Source organism: Emys orbicularis, chromosome 1 (assembly GCF_028017835.1).
Source record: "Emys orbicularis isolate rEmyOrb1 chromosome 1, rEmyOrb1.hap1, whole genome shotgun sequence".
Lineage (NCBI taxonomy): Eukaryota > Metazoa > Chordata > Testudines > Emydidae > Emys > Emys orbicularis.
Window position 1 is genome coordinate 360,378,697 of NC_088683.1, and position 23,918 is coordinate 360,402,614.

At 45.5% G+C, this 23,918-nt stretch overlaps 1 protein-coding gene across 1 annotated transcript in view; it reads right to left on the reverse strand.

Annotated features, from left to right (window-relative positions):
• The window catches only part of SLCO2B1 (solute carrier organic anion transporter family member 2B1), an 83,419-nt gene extending 60,883 nt beyond the window's left edge, over positions 1–22,536 (reverse strand). The window contains exons 1-3 of the mRNA XM_065418952.1: positions 22,456–22,536; positions 996–1,133; positions 701–863 (exon numbers count right to left, since the gene is read on the reverse strand). Coding sequence (XP_065275024.1) covers positions 701–863; positions 996–1,133; positions 22,456–22,536 — 382 coding nt within the window. The remainder of the gene's footprint in view (positions 1–700; positions 864–995; positions 1,134–22,455) is intronic.
• Between the last annotated feature and the right edge of the window lie 1,382 nt (positions 22,537–23,918).

Here is a 23,918-nt window from a genome sequence, read left to right on the forward strand (position 1 = left end):
TGACCTGGTCCTCCATATCCTACCATCTCCTCCTTCACGCCCCTTCCTAAAAGTTACTTCTTCAATCAGGCCCGCAAACACTAGTCCTCCCCCCAAGGAAGCATCAATGAAATCACAAATAAAGTAAGAAAGATTTAAAATCCGGGCACTTGTGCCTATGGTCACTGCTCTACCACTGCTGTTGGCTGTATCCAATCCTCTTCCTTCACCTACAGTTTAAAGCCCCGTCCTGCAAACCTTTGCTCACCATATGTATTCTCCTTGATTTGGGCTGAACTCAGTGGGACTACTTGTGTAAGGACAACTTCTGTGAGTAATGATTTGCAGGATTAGACCCTTGATTGTAATCTCTTTGGGGTAGGGACCTAGGGTACATTTGGTGCCCTAAATAATCATAACAAAAGGGGAAGCAGGAAGTGGAAGCAGCAGCATATCTAAGAATGTAAATGCTTTAGATCTCATTTTCATTTGTTCTGACTCTAGTTTAGGAGCTGTTTTCTTGTTATGCCTCTCTTGGCTTCACCTTGGTCAATGTTTACCTCTTGGGGGCCAGTACATTTTAATTTCTGAAAACAAAAGTTCAATATCTGCTTCTTTGGTGTCATATTCCACATTTTTATGCTTTGCAGTTAATGAAACCTCAAGAAAAGATTTCCCCCTTTACCTGTTCCCAAAAGGTATATACATTTAGAGTACCTACTGGCAATGGACTGGTCATATTCGTAGGGCCCGGTTATAAAGTGAGGAAGAGACATGAGAAACCCAGCTATGGATACAAGAATAGCGCCGCAGCCAATGAAACGGGGCCTGTTCACTCTGCTTCCAAAGTAACTTACGAAGACTATCAGCAATGTGTTCCCAACCTGCAGTAGGAGACAGAGATTAAAAAGCCTCTGAAACACTTTGTAAATGACCTCCTTAGGACAGACAAGAGTACAGGAGAGTTGTGTGGGTGGGAGATCAAAAGAGAGAATTTTAAATACAGTAGAGGTTACCTCATTGAAGGAAGCGAGCAATCCGGATGTCTGACTGGATAAGCCAAACCGCTTCTCAATTGTTGAAATTGAGCTTTTCAGATAGCCAGATAGCAGGAGCTGGGACAGCTGGAGAAACCCATGGCAGAGCACAAAAAACTGCAGACACAAAAAAATAATCCACTCAGTATGGTTATTTCTATTGAAAGTTGTAACCTAAAAACAAACTCTTTTTTCAAACTTTTTTATATTTAAATAAAACAATCCCTTAAAAATAAGAAGTGTGGTGGTCATTGAACATGTGGGAGCAACTTTAAAATATCACTACTGTTATTCATTTCAGAGTGGTAGCCGTGTTAGTCTGTATCAGCAAAAAACAAAGAGGACTCCTTGTGGCACCCTAGAGACTAACGCATTTATTTGGGCATAATCTTTCATGGGCTAAAACCCACTTCATCAGATGCATGGAGTGAAAAATACAGTAAGCAAAATATATATTATAGCACATGAAAGGAGTTGCCTTACCAAGTGGGGGGGTCAGTGCTAACGAGGCCAATTCAATTAAGGTGGAAGTGGCCTATTCTCAACAGTTGACAAGAAGGGGTGAATGTCAAGGGAGGGAAAATTACTTTTGTAGTGCTAACGAGGTCAATGCAATCAAGGTGGACGTCGCCCATTTCCAACAGTTGACAAGAAGGTGTGAGTATCAGCAGAGGGAAAATTACTTTTTGTAGTGACCCATCCACTCCCAGTCTTTATTCAGGCCTAATTTGATGGTGTCCAGTTTGAAAATTAATTCTAGTTCTGCAGTTTCTTGTTGGAGTCTGTTTTTGAAGTTTTTTGTTGAAGAATTGCCACTTTTAAGTCTGTTATTGAGTGTCCAGGGAGGTTGAATTGTTCTCCTACTGGTTTTTGAATGTTACAATTCTTGATGTCTGATTTGTGTCCATTTATTCTTTTGTGTAGAGACTCTGCGGTTTGGCCAATGTACCTGGCAGCGGGGCATTGCTGGCACATGATGGCGTATATCACTTTGGTAGATGTGCAGGTGAATGAGCCCCTGATAGTGTGGCTGAGGACCTAGCCACACCATCAAGGGCTTGTCCACCTGACCCCCCACTTGGTAAGGCAACTCCCATCTTTTCATGTGCTATAATATATATTCTGCCTACTGTATTTTTCACTCCATGCATCTGATGAAGTGGGTTTTAGCCCATGAAAGCTTATGCCCAAATACATTTGTTAGTCTCTAAGGTGCCACAAGGACTCCTCGTTGTTTTCACTACCGTTATTGAGTGTGGACATTGCTGGTGAGAGATTCCAGAGACTGGAGTAATTTATTCCCAGAGCAGGTACACACTTCTCTCCCACCCTCCAGATACTGGACATTGATCCTGACCTGGTGGCACTATCCCTGGGGCTAGAGAGTAGTTCAGTCACCAGGTCCCTTAAATCCTTCTCTGCTGAAACTGCCAACAAGAGTGCCAGTTCTGCCAGCTGCGCGAGGGACATCTGTGCACTAGAAACTGGGCTTAGAAAATCAAACTGATTTCATATGGGACACTATCAACCTGCACTGGCTTTGACGTGATGGTCAAGAAATGGACAGCTCCATAGCCATTTCTACTTTCCATGACCGGAACCATCCAGTTGCCTGGCTTTTGCTGGGTTAGAGTCACATACAGAGGAAATGTCCCATGCTTCGTTGTATTTCTTAACAATCATTTTGTTCCAAACAAAGTCAAAATAGAGGTTCCCCCAGCCAAAGCCTGAGTGCTTTTGATGACTGACTATCTAATCCCAGGGCTCAGCAGAGTGAACAGAGCCACCCCTGGCTATCTGTTACCTGTGTTCGTTTCAGAACATTATGGGAGCAATTCAAAAAAACCTCCACTATCAGTGTGGATTTGTGCATCCATCCAGTCCAAATCCAGGATTTGTCACATCCTCAACTGTGTGTAACAGACCACACTACTGCTATTTCTATTTTCATGTATGGGTTTACCTTAGCTCCCGCTTGAGCGACTTCCCAGTGATACTTGGTATTTCCATAAATCTTTTCATCCCAGGTTATCAAATACTGGCACATATTATTCTCCCTATTTTACAGATCAGGGAATTGATGTACAGAGAGATTCAATGACTTGCCCAAGGAGTTATAATAAACAGGTGATAGAGTTGGGAACAGAACCCAGCTCCTTTAAGTCCTGTGCTCTATCCCTCAGACCATACCAGTGCCTTCGTTATTTGAATGAAAGAGGAAAAAGAGATGTTGACTTTAGGACAGTTGAAGAGATCATAGGCCCCTATTTGTCTTTTGTTGCACCATTTTCTACTGCATTTCACCATGCAGTGTGATGGGGTTTTATATTTATTTGCTGGATCATGACATCAGGTTCTTTGGCTTGTATGTTCTAGAAAGAAGCTCTTCACCTTTGGAAAGACAAAGAACTATTTACAACAATATTAACCCCGTGATAATGGGGGTGGGGAGAGAGAGGAAACATCTTTACATTTGGAAATGCGTAGGGTCATCTGTGCTTGGGAAACTGGTTGATACTCTAGCTACCTATTGCACATATCTAAAGTGTCTCCAAAATGGCAGAGATTATGTACTCTCTCTCTCTCTCTCTCTCTTCCTTCATTAATTGGCCAGCAGGATCGTACTCACTGATTCCCTACAGGTTTCCTCAAGAACAATAACATGGATAGTGGCCTTCCCTCTCCCAACCTGCAGAGACTGTTCCTCATGGTGCCCCCAGAAAGTTGCTTCCATGAGGTCAAGGGGAGGGAAGAACAAGGCTTCAGATGTGGCATCCTCCCTCCTGTATCTCCTCATCTTGTTCCATCAGACTGATCCTCCTTTCAATGGAATGGACGGGACAGTCTGCCCCCGGCTCTTTATGTCGGTGCATATCTATGATAGTTTTGAATTTTGTAAAAAAAATCCTTCTTCCAACCATTGAGGTTACTTTAATGATTTGCTGTGCAGCAGAAGAGCTCTCAAATCTCCATGCATCAGCCCTGCTCTTTGTACTGCAGCACAGACCGCTCACTCAAGCACCTTCTGTGTTAGGTCACTCTGGACAAGCTGAAGTTTCAGACAACACTCAGTCTGATTAAGAGGTCATTTTCCTGCATGAGAGTTTCTGATAGAAAAGATACTGCACATACGGAGATAAAAGGAAGGGCAGATAGCAATAGCTAGAGCCAGGCATAACGCCAGCTGGCAATATATGGATCTCCTGTACACATGGCTTGCAGCACCTCTACAATTTCTGAACCAATGTGTTGAAACGTCCCATGCTACATTAGTCCCCTCTGGGGCAGGGACTATCAAATGAGGATGTATCATAGATTCATAGATTCATAGATTCTAGGACTGGAAGGGACCTCGAGAGGTCATCGAGTCCAGTCCCCTGCCCTCATGGCAGGACCAAATACTGTCTAGACCATCCCTGATAGACATTTATCTAACCTACTCTTAAATATCTCCAGAGATGGAGATTCCACAACCTCCCTAGGCAATTTATTCCAGTGTTTAACCACCCTGACACTTAGGAACTTTTTCCTAATGTCCAACCTAGACCTCCCTTGCTGCAGTTTAAGCCCATTGCTTCTTGTTCTATCCATAGAGGCTAAGGTGAACAAGTTTTCTCCCTCCTCCTTATGACACCCTTTTAGATACCTGAAAACTGCTATCATGTCCCCTCTCAGTCTTCTCTTTTCCAAACAAAACAAACCCAATTCCTTCAGCCTTCCTTCATAGGTCATGTTCTCAAGACCTTTAATCATTCTTGTTGCTCTTCTCTGGACCCTTTCCAATTTCTCCACATCTTTCTTGAAATGCGGTGCCCAGAACTGGACACAATACTCCAGCTGAGGCCTAACCAGAGCAGAGTAGAGCGGAAGAATGACTTCTCGTGTCTTGCTCACAACACACCTGTTAATACATCCCAGAATCATGTTTGCTTTTTTTGCAACAGCATCACACTGTTGACTCATATTTAGCTTGTGGTCCACTATAACCCCTAGATCCCTTTCTGCCGTACTCCTTCCTAGACAGATCCCTTTCTGCCGTACTCCTTCCTAGACAGTATGTGTGAAACTGATTTTTTCTTCCTAAGTGGAGCACTTTGCATTTGTCTTTGTTAAACTTCATCCTGTTTAACTCAGACCATTTCTCCAATTTGTCCAGATCATTTTGAATTACGACCCTGTCCTCCAAAGCAGTTGCTATCCCTCCCAGTTTGGTATCATCCGCAAACTTAATAAGCGTACTTTCTATGCCAATATCTAAGTCGTTAATGAAGATATTGAACAGAGCCGGTCCCAAAACAGACCCCTGCGGAACCCCACTCGTTATGCCTTTCCAGCAGGATTGGGAACCATTAATAACAACTCTTTGAGTACGCTTATCCAGCCAGTTATGCACCCACCTTATAGTAGCCCCATCTAAATTGTATTTGCCTAGTTTATCGATAAGAATATCATGCGAGACCATATCAAATGCCTTACTAAAGTCTAGGTATACCACATCCACCACTTCTCCCTTATCCACAAGACTCGTTATCCTATCGAAGAAAGCTATCAGATTGGTTTGACATGATTTGTTCTTTACAAATCCATGCTGGCTGTTCCCTATCACCTTACCACCTTCCAAGTGTTTGCAGATGATTTCCTTAATTACTTGCTCCATTATCTTCCCTGGCACAGAAGTTAAACTAACTGGTCTGTAGTTTCCTGGGTTGTTTTTATTTCCCTTTTTATAGATGGGCACTATATTTGCCCTTTTCCAGTCTTCTGGAATCTCTCCCGTCTCCCATGATTTTCCAAAGATAATAGCTAGAGGCTCAGATACCTCCTCTATTAGCTCCTTGAGGATTCTAGGATGCATTTCATCAGGCCCTGGAGACTTGCAGGCATCTAACTTTTCTAAGTGATTTTTAACTTGTTCTTTTTTTATTTTATCTGCTAAACCTACCCCCTTCCCATTAGCATTCACTATGTTAGGCATTCCTTCAGACTTCTCGGTGAAGACCGAAACAAAGAAGTCATTAAGCATCTCTGCCATTTCCAAGTTTCCTGTTACTGTTTCTCCCTCTTCACTAAGCAGTGGGCCTACCCTGTCTTTGGTCTTCCTCTTACTTCTAATGTATTGATAAAAAGTCTTCTTGTTTCCCTTTATTCCTGTAGCTAGTTTGAGCTCATTTTGTGCCTTTGCCTTTCTAATCTTGCCCCTGCATTCCTGTGTTGTTTGCCTATATTCATCCTTTGTAATCTGTCCTAGTTTCCATTTTTTATAGGACTCCTTTTTATTTTTTAGATCATGCAAGATCTCGTGGTTAAGCCAAGGTGGTCTTTTGCCACATTTTCTATCTTTCCTAACCAGCGGAATAGCTTGCTTTTGGGCCCTTAATAGTGTCCCTTTGAAAAACTGCCAACTCTCCTCAGTTGTTTTTCCCCTCAGTCTTGATTCCCATGGGACCTTACCTATCAGCTCTCTGAGCTTACCAAAATCCGCCTTCCTGAAATCCATTGTCTCTATTTTGCTGTTCTCCCTTCTACCTTTCCTTAGAATTGCAAACTCTATGATTTCATGATCACTTTCACCCAAGCTGCCTTCTACTTTCAAATTCTCAACGAGTTCCTCCCTATTTGTTAAGATCAAGTCTAGAACAGCTTCTCCCCTAGTAGCTTTTTCAACCTTCTGAAATAAAAAGTTGTCTGCAATGCAGTCCAAGAATTTGTTGGATAGTCTGTGCCCCGCTGTGTTATTTTCCCAACAGATATCTGGATAGTTGAAGTCCCCCATCACCACCAAATCTTCGGCTTTGGATGATTTTGTTAGTTGTTTAAAATATGGTGATGCCATCTCAGACTAAAGATGATAACTCCAAACTTGACTGACCTGTGATCTAAGCCAGAATTTGAAAAATTAAACTGTCCCTTCTATAGCACATCTCCTCCAACAGTCTCAAAGCACTTCTGAAACACCGATAAGCTTCACAGCACCTGAATGTAAGTATATTGTACCAATTTTATTGGCTGTGCAATGAGTCAGTGGTGAGAAGAGAATCTAGAAGTCCAACTGCCCGGATCCCATTGTTCTAACCATGAGGTAACTCCCCTTCCATTTGTAGAGAGAAAAGGTTAGCACATTTGGCCATTATACCTCCAAATCTCTCTCTCTCTCTCTCTCAGTGCACTATCAGGCCAGAAATTATTGCATTGAAATATCTTCCTGTTCTCTTTCATTTGTAATACCTTCGTAGAAGATTGACAGTGAGAGAAATTGTATTGTCAATCTCATCCATACCCATTTGTCAGACATGGATCACAATGCTCCGGTATCCTTGGAGTTTGAAATTAACAAAGCATTTCCACTTGCCACCTCTTGGGTTTCTTCTCTTATCACTGGGTAACAGATCAGCATATATTGTAGGTTCTACCAAAGCAGAAGCGTTTTTGTTTGTTGTTTGTTTTGTTTTAAAATTTCTTAGTGACACAGCAATAGATTTTGAAGGCGCTACTAGTTTTTTGGACCCAAGATGACATTTCCTATGGGATTACAACAATTTTCAGGTATTAGAAATGTGGGGCTTGTGGCACTTGAAGGCATCAATTTAAAAGTATGTTTTCTTTTTGTTCAGTAAATTGTGATTTACTAATTTGCATTAATCCAGACCAAACACCTGAATCAGAACACGGATCTCATTGTTTCTATGTGTCTCAGAGCTCAACATCTGTTTATATACATTCTATTCAGGTTCTTATACAGCCCCCATCACCGTGTTAGCTGGGTGCCTTCCAGAAGTGCACTGAGCAACGTGACTAGCAGCTGTCATTTGTGGTTCTTTGTTCTCTTTTCCTCTCTCCAGCAGGAAATTATGTATTGTATTATTTGTATACTGTGGTGTGTGTTTCTTTTAGTAGGACATAGTGCAGAGCAGGAAGCTGATAGTTCCTCTCTACCAGCAACACATTGAGTCACAGCCAACTTAAAACCAGAAATAGGTCAACAAACAAAAGGAAATCAGGGAAAAAACAACAAAAATGAATAATAATTTGAAGGGATTTACTGGAAGAACAATTCCAAGATCCGAAGACATTGGGCCCCAGTCCATTGCAATGGCCTTTGGGGGCAGGATCTTTGGCAGCAGAAAGTTCATTGGAGGATTACAGCAGTACAAGAAAGCCACAATCTTCCTTAAATTAGGGACCCCCAGCAGGCCAGTGCAGCTCCCAATATGGCAGTGCTTATGAGGGAGGGGCACAGTCAGGCGATATGATGATTTAATGCTCCTATGGCTCCCTATGGAGATTAAAGCTGCCCACCCCCAGCGGAAATAGCTGCCTGCCCTCCATTAGATGAAGGATTCTGCCATTCCCTGGAACACACTAGATCAGGCTGGCACAGGGAGGTGCAATGTGCCCATAGGGAGCTGGACCAGCATCTGGACTCTTTCTGAGAAGGAAGAAAAAGAGATTTTTAAATTCTTAGATTCTGTGATATGGGCCCTGGGACAGGGAAACAGACAAGATGGCCTTAGGGCTTTTCCATCTCACATGTAGACATTTTAAAAAACCCTAACAAAGCAGAGCACTGTACACATGATTCTCACGGAGGGACTGGTTGAGAGAGAGAATTAACCACCCATGACAGATGCTAGTCAGTCACATCACCTAGTGCACACTGGTGGAAGATGCTCAAGTACTACGGTGAACTGAGTGGTATAAGAACCTACCTAGAATAGAATCTCTAGCCTTCTCCTGCAGCTCCAAGGAAAAAGTGGATGATGTAGAGTCCATTTAGCATAAGCAAGACATTCCAGTCTGATAGTTAATTGTTGCAGCCACAGGCGGAGAGTGGTCATGATCCAGGACAAATGGGGAAATTCTTTCTACCTGCTCATTCCCTGGGAATAAACAGCTGGCAAACATTTTTCACTCATTACAGCCCCATGGAGATGTATCCAGGTCTGGAGCTGCTTACCTGAGCAAAATGGATAGCATGCACTATTACTGCACTTTGCATCAAAGGATCTCTAAGCACTCTACAAACATTAAGGAATTCAGCTTCATATCACCCCAATGAGATAGGGAAGCATTATTATCCTCTTTGGGAAGTCAAGGAGACCTAGAGAGATATGTGACTTGCCCAAGGCTAAACAGAAAGTCAGTGTTGGAGCTGGGAATAAAACCCACATCTCCTGATTTACCCTACGTGACAAAATTAGGTGATATTAGAATCATAGAAGATTAGGGTTGGAAGAGACCCAGGATCGGCTCCAGGGTTTTGGCCGCCCCAAGCAGCCAAAACAAAACAAAAAACAAAAAACAAAAAAAAGCCGCGATCGCAATCTGCGGCGGCAATTCGGCGGGAGGTCCTTCGCTCCCAGGCGGAGTGAGGGACCGTCCGCTGAATTGCCGCCGAATACCTGGACGTGCCGCCCCTCTCCGGAGCCGCCGCCCCAAGCACCTGCTTGAGAAGCTGGTGCCTGGAGCCGGCCCTGAAGAGACCTCAGGAGATCATCTAGTCCAACCCTCTCCTCAAAGCAGGACCAACCCCAACTAAATCATCCCAGCCAGGGCTTTGTCAAGCTGGGCCTTAAAAACCTCTAAGGAAGGAGATTCCACCACCTCCCTAGGGAACCCATTCCAGTGCTTCACCACCCTCCTAGTGAAATAGTGTTTCCTAATATCCAACCTAGACCTCCCTCACTGCAACTTGAGATCATTGCTTCTTGTTCTGTCATCTGCCACCACTAGAACAGCCTAGCTCCATCCTCTTTGGAACCCTCCTTCAGGTAGTTGAAGGCTACTATCAAATCCCCCCTCACTCTTCTCTTCTGCAGACTAAATAACCCCAGTTCCCTCAGCCTCTCCTCGTAAGTCATGTGCCCCAGCCCCCTAATCATTTTCGTTACCCTCTGCTGGACTCTCTCCAATTTGTCCACATCCCTTCTGTAGTGGGGGGACCAAAACTGGACACAATACTCCAAATATGGCCTCACCAGTGCTGAATAGAGGGCATAATCACTTCCCTCGATCTGCTGGCAATGCTTCTACTAATACAGACCAATATGCCGTTGGCCTTCTTGGCAACAAGGACACACTGCTGACTCATATCCAGCTTCTCATTCACTGTAATCCCCAGGTCCTATTCTGCAGAATTGCTGCTTAGCCAGTTGGTCCCCAGCCTGTAGTGGTGCATGGGATTCTTCCTTCCTAAGTGCAGGACTCTGCACTTGTCCTTGTTGAACCTCATCAGATTTCTTTTGGCCCAATCCTCCAGTTTGTCTGGGTCACTCTGGACCCTATCCCAACCCTCCAGTGTATCTACCTCTGCCCCCATCTTAGTGTCATCTGCAAACTTGATGAGGGTGCAATTAATCCCATCATCCAGATCATTAATAAAGATGTTGAACAAAACCGGCCCCAGGACCAATCCCTGGGGAACTCCGCTAGATACCGGCTGCCAACTAGACATCGAGCCGTTGATCACTACCCGTTGAGCCCGACGATCTAGCCAGCTTTCTATCCACCTTATAGTCCATTAATCTAATCCACTCTTTTTTAACTTGCTGGCTAGAATACTGTGGGAGACCATATCAAAACCTTTGCTAAAGTCAAGACATATCAAATCCACCGCTTTCCCCATATCCACAGAGTCAGTTATCTCATCATAGAAGGCAATCGGGTTGGTCAGGCCTGACTTGCTCTTGGTGAATCCATGTTTACTGTTCCTGATCACCTTCCTCTCCTCCAAGTGCTTCAAAATGGATTCCTTGAGGACCTGCTCCATGATTTTGCTGGGGACTGAAGTGAGGCTGACTGGTCTGTAGTTCCCCAGGTTCTCTTTCTTCCCTTTTTTAAATATGGGCACTAAATTTGCCTTTTTCCAATAATCAGGGACCTCCCCCGATCGCCACAAATTTTCAAAGATAATGGCCAATGGCTCTGCAATCACATCAGCCAACTCCCTCAGCACTCTTGGATGCATTAAATCTGGACCCATGGATTTGTGCATGTCTAGCTTTTCTAAATAGTCCTTAACTGGTTCTTTCAGCACTGAGGGCTGCTCACCTCCTCCCCATACTGTGTTGCCCAGTGCAGCAGTCTGGGAGCTGACCTTGTCTGTGAAGACCGAGACAAAAAAAGCATTGAGTACTTCAGCTTTTTCCACATCATCTGTCACTATGTTGCCTCCCCCATTCAGTAACGGTCCCACTCTTTCCCTGATCTTCTTCTTGTTGCTAACATACGTGAAGAAACCCTTCTTGGTACCTTTCACAGCCCTTGCTAGCTGCAACTCCAATTGTGCCTTGGCCTTCCTGATTACACCCCTGCATGCTCTAGCAATATTTTTATACTCCTCCCTAGTCATCTGTCCAAATTTCCACTTCTTGTAAGCTTTCTTTTTGAGTTTAAGCTTATCAAAGATTTCACTGTTAAGCCAAACTGGTCGCCTGCCATATTTGCTATTCTTTCTGGACACAAGAATGGATGTTTAGGGAGATATACCTATCTCATAGAGCTGGAAGGGACCTTGAAAGGTCATCGAGTCCAGCCCCCTGCTTTCACTAGCAGGACCGAGTACTGATTTTGCCCCAGATCCCTAAATGGCCCCCTCAAGGATTGAATTCATAACCCTGGGTTTAACAGGCCAATGCTCAAACCACTGAGCTATCCCTCCCCCCATAGTAGCCACCCAGGGGATCCTTCCCATCAGTTCCCTAAGGGAGTCTAAGTCAGCTTTTCTGAAGTCCAGGGTCCATATTTTGCTACTCTCCTTTCTTCCTTTTGTCAGGATTCTGAACTCAACCATCTCATGGCCACTGCTGCCTAGGTTGCCACCCACTTCTACTTCCCCTACCAATTCTTCCCTGTTTGTAAGCAGCAGGTCAAGAGGAGCAGGGCCCCTAGTTGGTTCCTCCAGCACTTGTACGAGGAAGTTGTCCCCAACACTCTCCAAAAACTTCCTGGATTGTCTGTGTATTGCTGGGTTATGATATTCTGGGTTAGGATTGTTTCCAGTGAAAACTAAGGCTTCCAGTGAGCATGCAGACAATGAGTGCAGACAATGGGGGGAGGGATAGCTCAGTGGTTTGAGCATTGGCCTGCTAAACCCAGGGTTGTGAGTTCAATCCTTGAGGGGGCCACTTGGGGATCTGGGGCAAAATCAGTACTTGGTCCTGCTAGTGAAGGCAGGGGGCTGGACTCGATGACCTTTCAAGGTCCCTTCCAGTTCTAGGAGATGGGATATCTCCATTAATTATTATTATTATTATTTTGTATCTAATATAGAGGACAAGGCAAGGAAAGCTTCAATTTAGATCAAGATGTGTTCACCTACAGTATGGAGAACAAGCCAGAGAGACAAGTCCAGCCACTTGCTTCCATAATCCTCTTCCTGCCGCTAAAAGTGACCATAGGTTTTGCCTTATATAAATTTTTACTCTCAGACATGTGATGTGCCACATATGTATATTAAGTACCAGTGGCTTTGCCTGTGCTTTGGCTGATGAAGCCAAATCAAATCTTTCACTTGACACTCCTGTCAAGTTTTCTGAATTGCCCAAGATCAATACTCAAATACCTGTAAAAAAGTAATGGTTTTATCAAGAATAGTGCCTTGTCTCCAGAAGGAAGAAATAAATCGGCAGAAATAATTTCCAGCCTTTTGTGAGCTAAGGATTCCTTGCCACTGCAATAAACATAGAATCATAGAATTGTATGACTGGAAGGGACCTCGAGAGGTCATCTAGTTCAGTCCCCTGCACTCATGGTAGGACTAAGTATTATCTAGACCATACCTGACAGGTGCTTGTCTAACCTGTTCTTAAAAATCTCCAATGATGGAGATTCCACAACCTCCCTAGGCAATTTATTCCAGTGTTTAACCATCCTGACAGATAGGAAGTTTTTCCTAATGTCCAACCTATACCACCCATGCTGCAATTTAAGCCCATTGCTTCTTGTCCTATCCTCAGAGGTTAAGAAGAAAAATGTTCCCCCCTCCTTCTTGTAACAACCTTTTATGTACTTGAAAACTGTTATCATGTCCTCTCTCTGTCTTCTCTTCTCCAGACTAAACAAACCCAATTTCTTCAATCTTCCCTCACAGGTCATGTTCCTGCTTGACTGTGACCACTGATAACTACTCTGTGGGAACGGTTTTCCAACAAGTTATGCACCCAACTAATAGTAGCTCCATTTAGGTCAGGGGTGGGCAAACTACAGCCTGTGGGCCGATCCGGCCCACCAGCCATTTTAAGCCGGCCCTCGATCTCCCGCTGGGGAGCAGGCTTGGCCCGCTCCGGTGCTCCAGCCAGGGAGCAGGGTCAGGGGCCGCTCCCGTGGCTTCCGGAAGCAGCTGCCTGGCCTCCCTCCAGTGCTCCAGCTGGGGTGCAGGGTCGGGGGCTGCTCCACATGGCTCCTGGAAGCTGCGGCATGGCCCCCCTCCAGCTCATACGTGCTCCTATGGCCCCGCTCCAATGGCCCCCTCCGGCACGCCAATGGGAGCTGCAGGGGCGGTGCCTGCGGATGGGGCATCGTGCAGAGCTGCCTGGCTGTGCCTCCGTTTAGGAGCCGGAGAAGGGACATGCAGCTTCTTCCAGGAGCCACTTGAGGTAAGTGCCACCCAGAGCCTGCACCCCTGAGCCTCTCCCCGTGCCCGAACCCCCTGCCCCAGCCCTCATCCCCAAACCCCCTGCACCCCAAACCCCTCATCTCCAGCCCCACCCCAGAGCCTGCACCTGCAGCCGGAGCCCTCACCCCCTCCCCGCAACCCACTCCCCCGCCCCAGCCCAGAGCCCCCTCCCAAACCCTGAACTCCTCATTTCTGGCCCCACCCCGGAGCCTGTACCCCCAATCAGAGCCCTCACCCCCTCCTGCACCCCAACCCCAATGGTGTGAGCATTCATGGCCCGCCATACAATTTCTATTCCGAGATGTGGCCCTTGGGCCAAAAGGTTTGCCCACCTCTGATCTAGATTGTAGTATATTATTGGGTTATTGTATTACCATTATACTTTCTTCCATTTCCCTGGGGGAAGAGGATGTGGGACTCTTACCGGCATTGCCATCATGGTTAGAAAACCCAGGTCCCTATTTGCCTGGATAGTGCATGACTCTATAAGTGTAAAATAAATATATAAATAAATAAATCTGTTAGTCTTTAAGGTGCCCCCAGACTCCTCGTTGTTTCTATAAGTAGAAGAATCCCATGCACAGCTACTGACTGGGGACCGACTGGCTAAGCAGAAGTTCTGCAGAAAAGAACCTGGGGATTACAGTGGACGAGAAGCTGGATATGAGTCAGCAGTGTGCCCTCGTTGCCAAGAAGGCCAACGGCATATTGGGCTCCATTAGTAGGAGCATTGCCAGCAGATCAAGGGAAGTGATTATTCCCCTCTATTCAGCACTGGTGAGGCCTCACCTGGAGTATTGCATCCAGTTTTGGTCCCCCCACTACAGAAGGGATTAGGGGGCTGGGGTACATGACTTACGAGGAGAGGCTGAGGGAACTGGGGTTATTTAGTCTGCATAAGAGAAGAGTGAGGGCGGGTTTGATAGCAGGCTTCAACTACCTGAAGCGGGGGTTCCAAAGAGGATGGAGCTAGGCTGTTCTAGTGGTGGCAGATGACAGAACAAGAAGCAATGGTCTCAAGTTGCAGTGGGGGAGGTCTAGGTTGGATATTAGGAAACACTATTTCACTAGAATGGTGGTGAAGCACTGGAATGGGTTCCCTAGGGAGTTTGTGGAATCTCCATCCTTAGAGGTTTTTAAGGCCCAGCTTGACAAAGCCCTGGCTGGGATGATTTAGTTGGGGTTGGTCCTGCTTTGAGCAGGGGGTTGGACTAGATGACCTCCTGAGGTCTCTTCCAACCCTAATCTATGATTCTATGATTCAAAGTGTAGTTTTTCATAGAAGACTGAAAGGACCAAGGCTCACCAGTGCCTGCTTCTCTGCAATAGCTACTATTAGATCGTGTATGTTACACCCATTTGATCCTAACTGATGATCCCTGCTCTGGGCAGGAAGGAGAATCTCTCCACCAGGTCCCTGTCGATATACAATTGACCAAAATACATGATATTCCCGACCCACGTTTGTGATCTATGTAACCCAGAGCATGTGCGGGAGAATCACTGGTGCATATGCATTTTATCCACATGATATTTCGCAACATTAACCATTTGAATGGCTGTCAAAATTCTGCATGGCACCTACATGAGATCGGGAATGTTATAATAATATAATTATGTGTATTTATACAGAGCCTTACATCCAATGATCTCAAAGCCCTTTATAAACAGAGATCCAATAAGCCTGACATTGCCTCAGGGAGGTAGGTATTACTATCCCCATTCTACACATGGGGGAAATGGAGACACGGAATAAGATGGAGCAACTTGCCCAAAGCCAGGCAGCCAGTAAGTTGTAGAGCATGAAAAAGAAGTCCTTACTCTCAGGGAGCTGAAAAACTTCTTACTAGTTACACTGTCCTAGCATCCTTTTTAATGAATGCTCAGAAAAGACACATGCCAGCTATTACACTTTGTGCCGTAGGGAAGTCGATCTCACCCTGCTTCCTGTCTGTTCAGGAATATGCTGCTGCTATTTTAACTACAGGCTCCCACAGATATTTTCTTCCTTAGCCGGTGATAAAAGCCTGGACTTTTAGGTGTTTTCAGAAAGGAGGGGATGAGACTGTCTGAGGAATCATTTGTTTCCTCACTGAAGCAAAACTGCTGGTTCATAACCATAACCAAAGTCAAACCACTGCACAAACAAACATCTACTAAGGGCATTGTGCAAGGAGTGTCTTTACCTTGTTCCTAAATAAATATGCACAGCATGCTGCTAGCATAGCCTGGGGGGCCGCTTGTGTAATCTGAACTGTTATGGGGGAGAGGGGGACAGTGCTTGTAGAAGAGAGTCTCCTTCCCCAAGATATTTTTTTGAAGATACATGACACCTGGTGCAATCTGGTGCATAACAGAGGGGAAACTGTTACTTTTCAGAAGTATTTTTTTCTGAGCCGCAGGCATCACTCATCTCTTGGAGGGGGATTCAGTTGTATTCAGAGCTGGCCGGGCTCTATCAGAGGCAGGGAAATCACCCCAACCAACTCTTCAATATAATGGCAGAATTTTTAGCAAGTGGCTACTAACTGACCCCTAGCGCCCTCTCCTGCCCATCCCCATACCAGTCTGGGTCTCACAACACTTGCCAGCAGAACACAGGCAGGGTTGACCCTCCACTGTTGGGCCTTACAGCTCTCCTCACAGAATCCGGGCTGGGTTAGTGTTGTTTTCACAGGCTTTAGTTGTGGGGCATGCAAAGGCTCCTCTCTTAATGGTCAGAAGCACCCCATGTGACCTCAGGCCAGGCCTGCACACGAACATATTTCAGCCAAATGAGCACCATGCACATATGTCTGCAGTAGGCAAGGGGATTCAAGGCAAGACAGAGCAAGCTATTTACAAGAAGGCCAAGACCTGACCCTTTAACCACAGTAATGTGCAGGTTAACGTTATGAGTAATTCAAATGGATGTGCAGCCTCTGGTCTGATTCCAGCTAGGAATTATGGCGGTAGGAAGTGGCTGAAAACACACACACACACACTCAAAATATAAAGTAGGAGAAAATAGTTGAGCAGAAGAACTTGTACTATAACTGCAACCTCAAGTTCTTTTTATATAGTAGCTGGCCAGGTCCAGCCAGTGCCCATAACATATAATTATATGACTTTGCTGTCAAGCGGACTATATTACACTCATAACTTTGTTTTTACTGACAGGTGAATTGCTGTCATGACACACACAGTAACTGCTAATAACACTTCACCCATCCACAGGGCCTTTCTTCTGAGGATCTCAAAGCCCTTCTCACACATTAATTAATTCACTCTCACAACGGCCTGGATTTTGCAGGTGGGGAAAGTCAGGCCCAGGGAGGTACCCTGTGGCAAAGCCAAGTATAGAACCCAGATTTCTTTGCCAAGATTTTAAAAAGCGACTAGTGATTTTGGGTGCCTAAATTTTTGGCTGCCCAACTTGAGACACCTTAATGGGGCCTAATTTTCAGAAAGTGCTGAGCTCCTGCACTCTGAAAATCAGGGCCATATAAAGTGACTCATGTCAGGCACCCAAAATACATAGTCACTTTTGAAAAGATTGGCCATTGTGCTCAGTCCTGGGCTTTAGCCACAGCACAGTCTTCCTATATTTCCTTCTGGATTTGTCTCCTTATGTTCATTACAATATTCATGAAAAGAGCTAAAGAAAGAAAGTTAACCTAAACTTCAGCTTTGTCAGCGGTCTTTATGTATTTTGCTTGACGTGCTCTTCTACTACAAAGTCTAACGGCCAAATTCTCCTCTCATGAATACTGGTGCACCCCATCTACTTCAGTGGAGTGCCTCTTGCTCTTGTGTAGTGTAGAAAAGAATTTGCCCCCTAATGTTCACTATATTAAGTCAAGGCTAGATCTTGCTTCTACAGAACTCAATAGAGTCTTGCCATGGACTTTACTAGAAGCTGCATCAAATCCTTATTTTGTCCACTTTGTAGTAGGAATTAGTGCAATGTGTCATTAAATGTTTTACGGTCTGATTCTAAAATTGTCTCCTAGAATGTGAGGAAGTCAGACATTGATTCTGAAACCTGAGTGACCTAACTTCATGAAAGCAACATAAAGCAGGGGGAAAAGCTTCTCTGCAGAGCATTCAACATGCATTAGGAGTGAATTCTTGTGTCTCGGCTCTCCTGGCACATGCACAAATCCACATGACAGCTTAGATCATCTCTTTTTAGTGTTCAAACTCACACAGCCCAATACACTTGCACACACAAAGCACATGATGCCGTTTCCACGGGTTTAAATTTCGGGTGGGATTTCTGACACATTCATAGCTTCCTCTCCAACAAAGAAAAATCTTTAAGAGGCAGGTCAGGTGGCAAATGCCTTTAAAGCCTTGCCAAGCTCCTAGAAGCAAACTCTAGATTTCTTGGCAAGAGAGTTTTCTAGGGATCTAGGCTGTTGTGCAGGTAGTTTATACTGTACATGGAGATGTGAAACAGAACACTGCTCACTCATCTTTTCTCTCAGACTTTTGGAAGAGAGTTTAGTGCTGGAAAAGTGCTGGGTTAGCAACTGCAGAACATGGACAGCAGCAGTGCAAATGTTCCCCACATTGCCATGTGTAGTGGGGTGGTCACCTGCTCCTGCTCTGAGGGGTTTAAAGACAGCCCTTGGAAAGGGCTGGGGTTGAGAGAGAAAACCTTAGGCTGATTGGGGAAACAGCCGCAGCTGGGCCACACCCCAATCAGGCCCCAGCTGGCCTGTATAAAGAGGCTGGGAGCCAGGAGCTCAGCAGTCTCTCTCTGCATTCAGAGAGAGAAGGGCGTGGCTGCAGGGAGCTAGAGACAGTACCTGAGTGGAGCAGGGCTGGGAAAGGCTGAGGAGCTGGGGAGCTCCAGCCTGGAAAGCCCCAGGCTGCGGCCTAGCAGAAGGCCAAGGGGTACTGGGGATTGCAGAGGGCAGCCCAGGGGTAGGCCAAGGCAGCAGGTCCAAACCCAACCTTGCCAGTGATGAGTAGGCTGATACTGCAGTCTGACCCAGGGAGTGGGGCTAGATGATGACTGGCAGTAGCCTTATACTGAGGCGAGGTGGGGATAGTGGGTGGGGGTTTCCTGGGGAGGGGAGACCCTGAGAGAAAGGGGTTACTGCCAGGGGGCAGCACCCCAGCTAACAGGGCACCGGAGTCCAGGGAGGGACACGGGGGCCAAGCTGTGGCGGATCACTGGCCTGCAGGGGGCACTCTGGGCTGGAAATTGAGCTAATTCCATGAGAGACCAGCAGGAGGCACCGCAGGGGTGAGTACATGCTGTTACACCATGCCAACGTGCTTCAGTTCTGACCTGGAAGGATCCCTTCTAGAGATGAGAAGAGTGTTTAGTGTCCATATCAAATCAATCAGTCTCTCTGCTGAGTCTACCAACAAGGAGGTTGACTGTAATCTATGCACTGGGAGCTGGATTGAGACCACTTGCTCATGTCACAGAAAGTAAGCCACCAAAAAAATAACTATTTTCCATTACCAGCAAGGGCTGGCTTCAGACCTGTGTCCCAGCAAAGAAAGGCTCAGAAACCAATAACCAATTCCCTAAGCCTTCCAGTCCCACACAACAACACAGTCCATTATCAGGCACTTTGACCTGCAACATTTGTGAGGAAGACTTCCGTGTCTCTCTCATCTCAGGAGAGAACTCAGGAGTATAACTGCTGATTGGGCCAGAATAATGGCCGATTTCAGAGCTTCCTTGTGCCACACATCGTTGGCACTCTTATTGCAGCTTGTTTCTTAGCGATTACTAATTAGTTTCAGTGCATGTCACTTCGTAGGCATCGTCATAGAGAAACATTAGCTTTGTTTTACTTGCACTTGGACATCCATGAGAACAAAATAAAGTTGATGAGAACAATGGTTTTGTGGCTAACTCATAGGACTGTGTCAGGTAATCTGGGTTACATTCTGGGCTCTCCCACAAACTCCCTGTGTGACTGTGGGTACGTCAAGAGCCTCAGCTTCTCCATCTCTCAAAACAGGGATAATGATACTCTCCTACCTCAGAGGGGGTTGCGAGGCAAAATTCATTAATGTTTCTAAAACACTTTGAAAAGTCTTATGATCAGGCAGGGCAATGCCTGTTTTACTCCAGTGCTTTAAAACAGGGGTCTCCAAACTACGGCCCACGGGCCGGATCCGGCCCGGGGCTTCCATTTGTCCGGCCCTCCAACCAACGGGGAGAAGCAAACAGCTGAGTAGGCACGAGCAGGCAGGGGCCGCCAGCAGCAGCTCACAGGGGGCAGCAGCACAGCTGAGCTGTGCAGAGGGGTGAGTGCCTCTGGGAGCCAGTGTCCCCACAAAAGGGGAGCCAACTTAGGGGGAGAGTCGTTGGTGCAGCTGAGCAGGTACAGGGAGAAGCAAATAGGCAGGCAGCAGGCAGGGGGAGGGGCTGCCGGCAGCAGATCGGGTGGGGGGGGGGTAGCTCAGCTGAGCTGTGCAGAGGGGTGAGTGCCTCTGGGAGCCAGTGTCCCCCCCAAAAGGGGAGCCAACTTAGGGGAGAGTCATTGCTGCAGCCGAGCAGGCATGGACCCCTGCCTGAGGAGTAAAAATACAAGCCAGAGGCTTAATTACATCTCCAATAAATGGAGTAAAGAAGATGGAAATTAAACAATTTCATAATGGTTAAATTTTAACTATATCACTAATAGAACCAAACTGTATTTGTATGATACAAATGTGTGAGTTTTTAGAAATACAATAAAAAAAATGTGAAATGATTTTTAATGTATTGACAAATATTTTGTGTGATTTCACAGTACCTGCATCGATTAACTTTTATACCTGATTTAGAATTTAATGCAACACTGACACAGTAGAATAGTGTTGTTTTTTTAAGGATTTTGCATATATTTGCATATATTTAATTTCTTTCACAGTCGCTTCGGCCCACGAAGCCCCTTCAAAAATCTAATATGGCCCTCGTCTCATAAAGTTTGGAGACCCCTGCTTTAAAACAAAGCATTGATCATGTAACTTTATAACTTAGTAAAATTATCTAATAAGAAAGTATCAGGTGATCAACTTCATGCTCTAAATGTATAGCATTGTTTGTCCAAGAATCTCAAAGCACTTTGCAAATATTAATGAATCAAATCTCGCAGCTCTGATCTTATCAGGTAATAAGTATTATCACAGCCACTTTGTGACTGAATGCGCCCCTATAGTCACATCCTACACACTATTGTAATAAACTTTGTACAAAATATGAAGTCCCCTCTATGATGTTGGTAGCACATGTTCAAAGCCATGTAGCCCTGATTAGGCAGGAGTGGTTAAGCAAGTCTGTCTTAACCAAAGAGACTGTATTTACCTTAATTTACATACAATTAGTAAACAAAGTCCTTGAGACAGTAAAAGGGTGACAAGGCAAATCTGCATTTTAGCATACACAGTGAAAAAGAAAGAGCATGGGGGCATGGTCACCCCCAGACTCCACAACACCCTCTTTACTGTTTGCATAAAATTTGTTTTGAGGGGTAAATCTCTGATGAATCCACTTCAAAGGGTGACTGGACTATAAAAGTGAGGGGCAAACCCACCCCAGGTATTTCCTGCTCGCTCACTCTTTCACCTAAGAAGACAAAGGAACCGACCCTTTGGATTTTGAGGGCAGATCCTGAGTTGAGAATCTGGTCAGCCCCATTGCTGGGAACATGTGGTAAGAATTTTACCAGAACCAAGTCTAGTTTGTTAAGGTTTCGCACTAGAAAGCATTTTATCTTGATTTCTCTTGTAGCCATTTCTGAGTTTAACACCTTATACTTGCACTCACTTAAAATCTCTCTCTTTGTAGTTAAATAAACTTGTTTTATTCTTTAATCAAAACTAATCCAGTGTTGTGTTTAATCTGATTGTTTGTTAACTCCAATTAAAGTAGCAAACTGTTGTACATTGACCCCTTACAGGGGCAACAGGCCTAAAAAATCTGAACTGTCCAGGAGAGGAGAGGGCTGGACATGGAGAACACACATTTTGGGGGGAAATTTGGGACTGGGAGCATGTTGGGGGCAGGGAGGGTGCAAGGATGTTTCACGCCCTAGGCGAAACTTCCACCTTGCGCCCCTTCCTCCCCAAGCCCTGTGGCAGCTCTCTGCCCTAAGGCGCTTCCCCCCGCGGCAGCTCCCCACCCCCGCCACCTCCACCCCCACCCCCACCCCACCCCAAGGGCGCCCCCCTGCGGCACCTCCCCCTCTCCGCCCTGAGGCACACACCCCCCCCGCGGCAGCTCCCCGTCCCAGCTCACCTCTGCTCCGCCTCCTCCCTGAGCACACCATCGCTGCTCCACTTCTCCCGCCTCCCAGGCTTGTGGCGCCAATCAGCTGTTTGGCACCGCAAGCCTGGGAGAGAGAGAAGCAGAGCAGGGCGGCGTGCTCAGGGGAGGAGGTGGAGCAGAGGTGAGCTGGGGCGGGGAGCAGTTCCCCTGCGTGCCACCCCCCCTCCTTTACTTGCTGCAGGCGGCCCTCCCCACGCCCCTCTGCCCCCAGCTGTGCACTTTTGAAAATCTGGCCCATAGGTAGATGCCTAAAGGGGAGTGAAATTCTTCTGAAAATCTGGCTCCAATAATGGGTGCAGAGAGTTTAACAGTGGAAGGTTAAATACTGCAAACATGGTAAGTAAAACTTGTGTTGTAACATCCTTTTTGCAGGGTTTGCTTTTTAGATTAAAAGCACTTTTTTCCTCATTGAACTTCTGCAAGTAGGGAAATCCATGTCTGAGCTTTAACAATCATTTAATGAAAAGAAATAAGGACAGATGACTTCTGCAGAAACCAAACACTTCCTTTTCTTTCCTTGCCCGGTGACCTTGGGGGGATTTGAGCATGCTTGAGGTATCTACCTTGATATTGAGAAATGGGTTCTTGCAGAATATTCGTCTGGATTGATCCTCAGAGCTGCTCTCAGTAACGGTGGCTGCCATTCTGTCAGTTACACTTTATATGCCTGCCAGAAAAGAAATTATTCAACACATTGCTTAATGTGCAGATGGGTAAACTCTGCACAACACAGCAAAATCCAGTAGAGCTTTGTAAATAATGACGCAGCTGGTACCTGGCCAGAGTAAGTCATTATTAATTATTATTAACAATATTTATTAACTAAATAACATGTTACATCTGCAAAGCATGATACAAAACATTAACAAACTAATCAACTGGGTGAGAGAGAGGATAAGAGTTGGGGAAACTGAAACTCAAAGAGGTTAAGTAACTTGCTCCAGGCCACACAGTGACTCAGTGGCAGAGCTTGAATCAGAACTCCAGAGTTCCCAGCTCCCAACTATATGAATAATGTAATAATTTCAGAACTCTGCCCTCATTTCTCTTTACAGGCTCTACTGCTCTCACAAATCTACCCAAGTCACTCCTGATTGCTGCCTTTTTTCAACCACTTGGGGCTTTCTGCTTTCTTCCATACACTGCCACCCACCTGCCTGGAACAGCTTCCCAGTGCAGGCCAAACACTCCCCAAGACCTCACCCATTCCACAAAATATTCCAGTTACAAGGATTGTTCTGTGCTTTTTTCTGATACCTGGGGAAAACTGTGACTCAGTACATACCTGCTGCTAAATTTTGTTGGAAGGTACTAGTCTATTTGCAGTTTCTTATCAGAGAGGACGGGATCCAAAAATCTGAGCTAAGACAAACCAGAAAAAGGTGGACATGGGAATGTGTTCCCATGGGGCAGGCAGTGGTGCATGTGGAGATCCCTTCCCATGGATCAAGTATTTCCCCTGAGCAGATTGTGGTGGATGCTTCTGAGTGGATTCCTTCCTTTGAGCAGACTGGGGTGCATGTAGAGACGTTGCCCCTTAAACTAATTGGGAATGGATACAGAGATACTTTCCTTTGAGTTGATGGGCTGGATGTGGAGAAGGAGATGGTTCCCCTCTAGCCACAGAGATGGCTTCAGATGCAGAGGAAGTGATGCCTGCTCCTGAATTAACTGTGGGGTAAAGGGAAGCAAGCTCTTCTCCTTCTCCTCACACAGTTTTCAGTTCTGGTGCAAGAGCCTCATTCTCTCTCTCTCCACCTCATTTCCGTTTGTAGCATTTTCAGATCTCACCTGAAAACACTTCACTTCTGTCTCCTACTGATTTTGTTTTTTTTATTTGAACGGTGAAAGTGAATTGAAATCTGTGTGGACAGGGTGTATGAAAGATGCTTTGCAAAATGGAGTTATATACTTTGTAAACAGCTTATCTGAAGTGAACTCCCATTGTACCACAGCCCTCCTCTGATATGTTATGTTCCATATTTTCCTTTGGCTAAATCTGTAAATTGCATGATGTGCAGAAGGA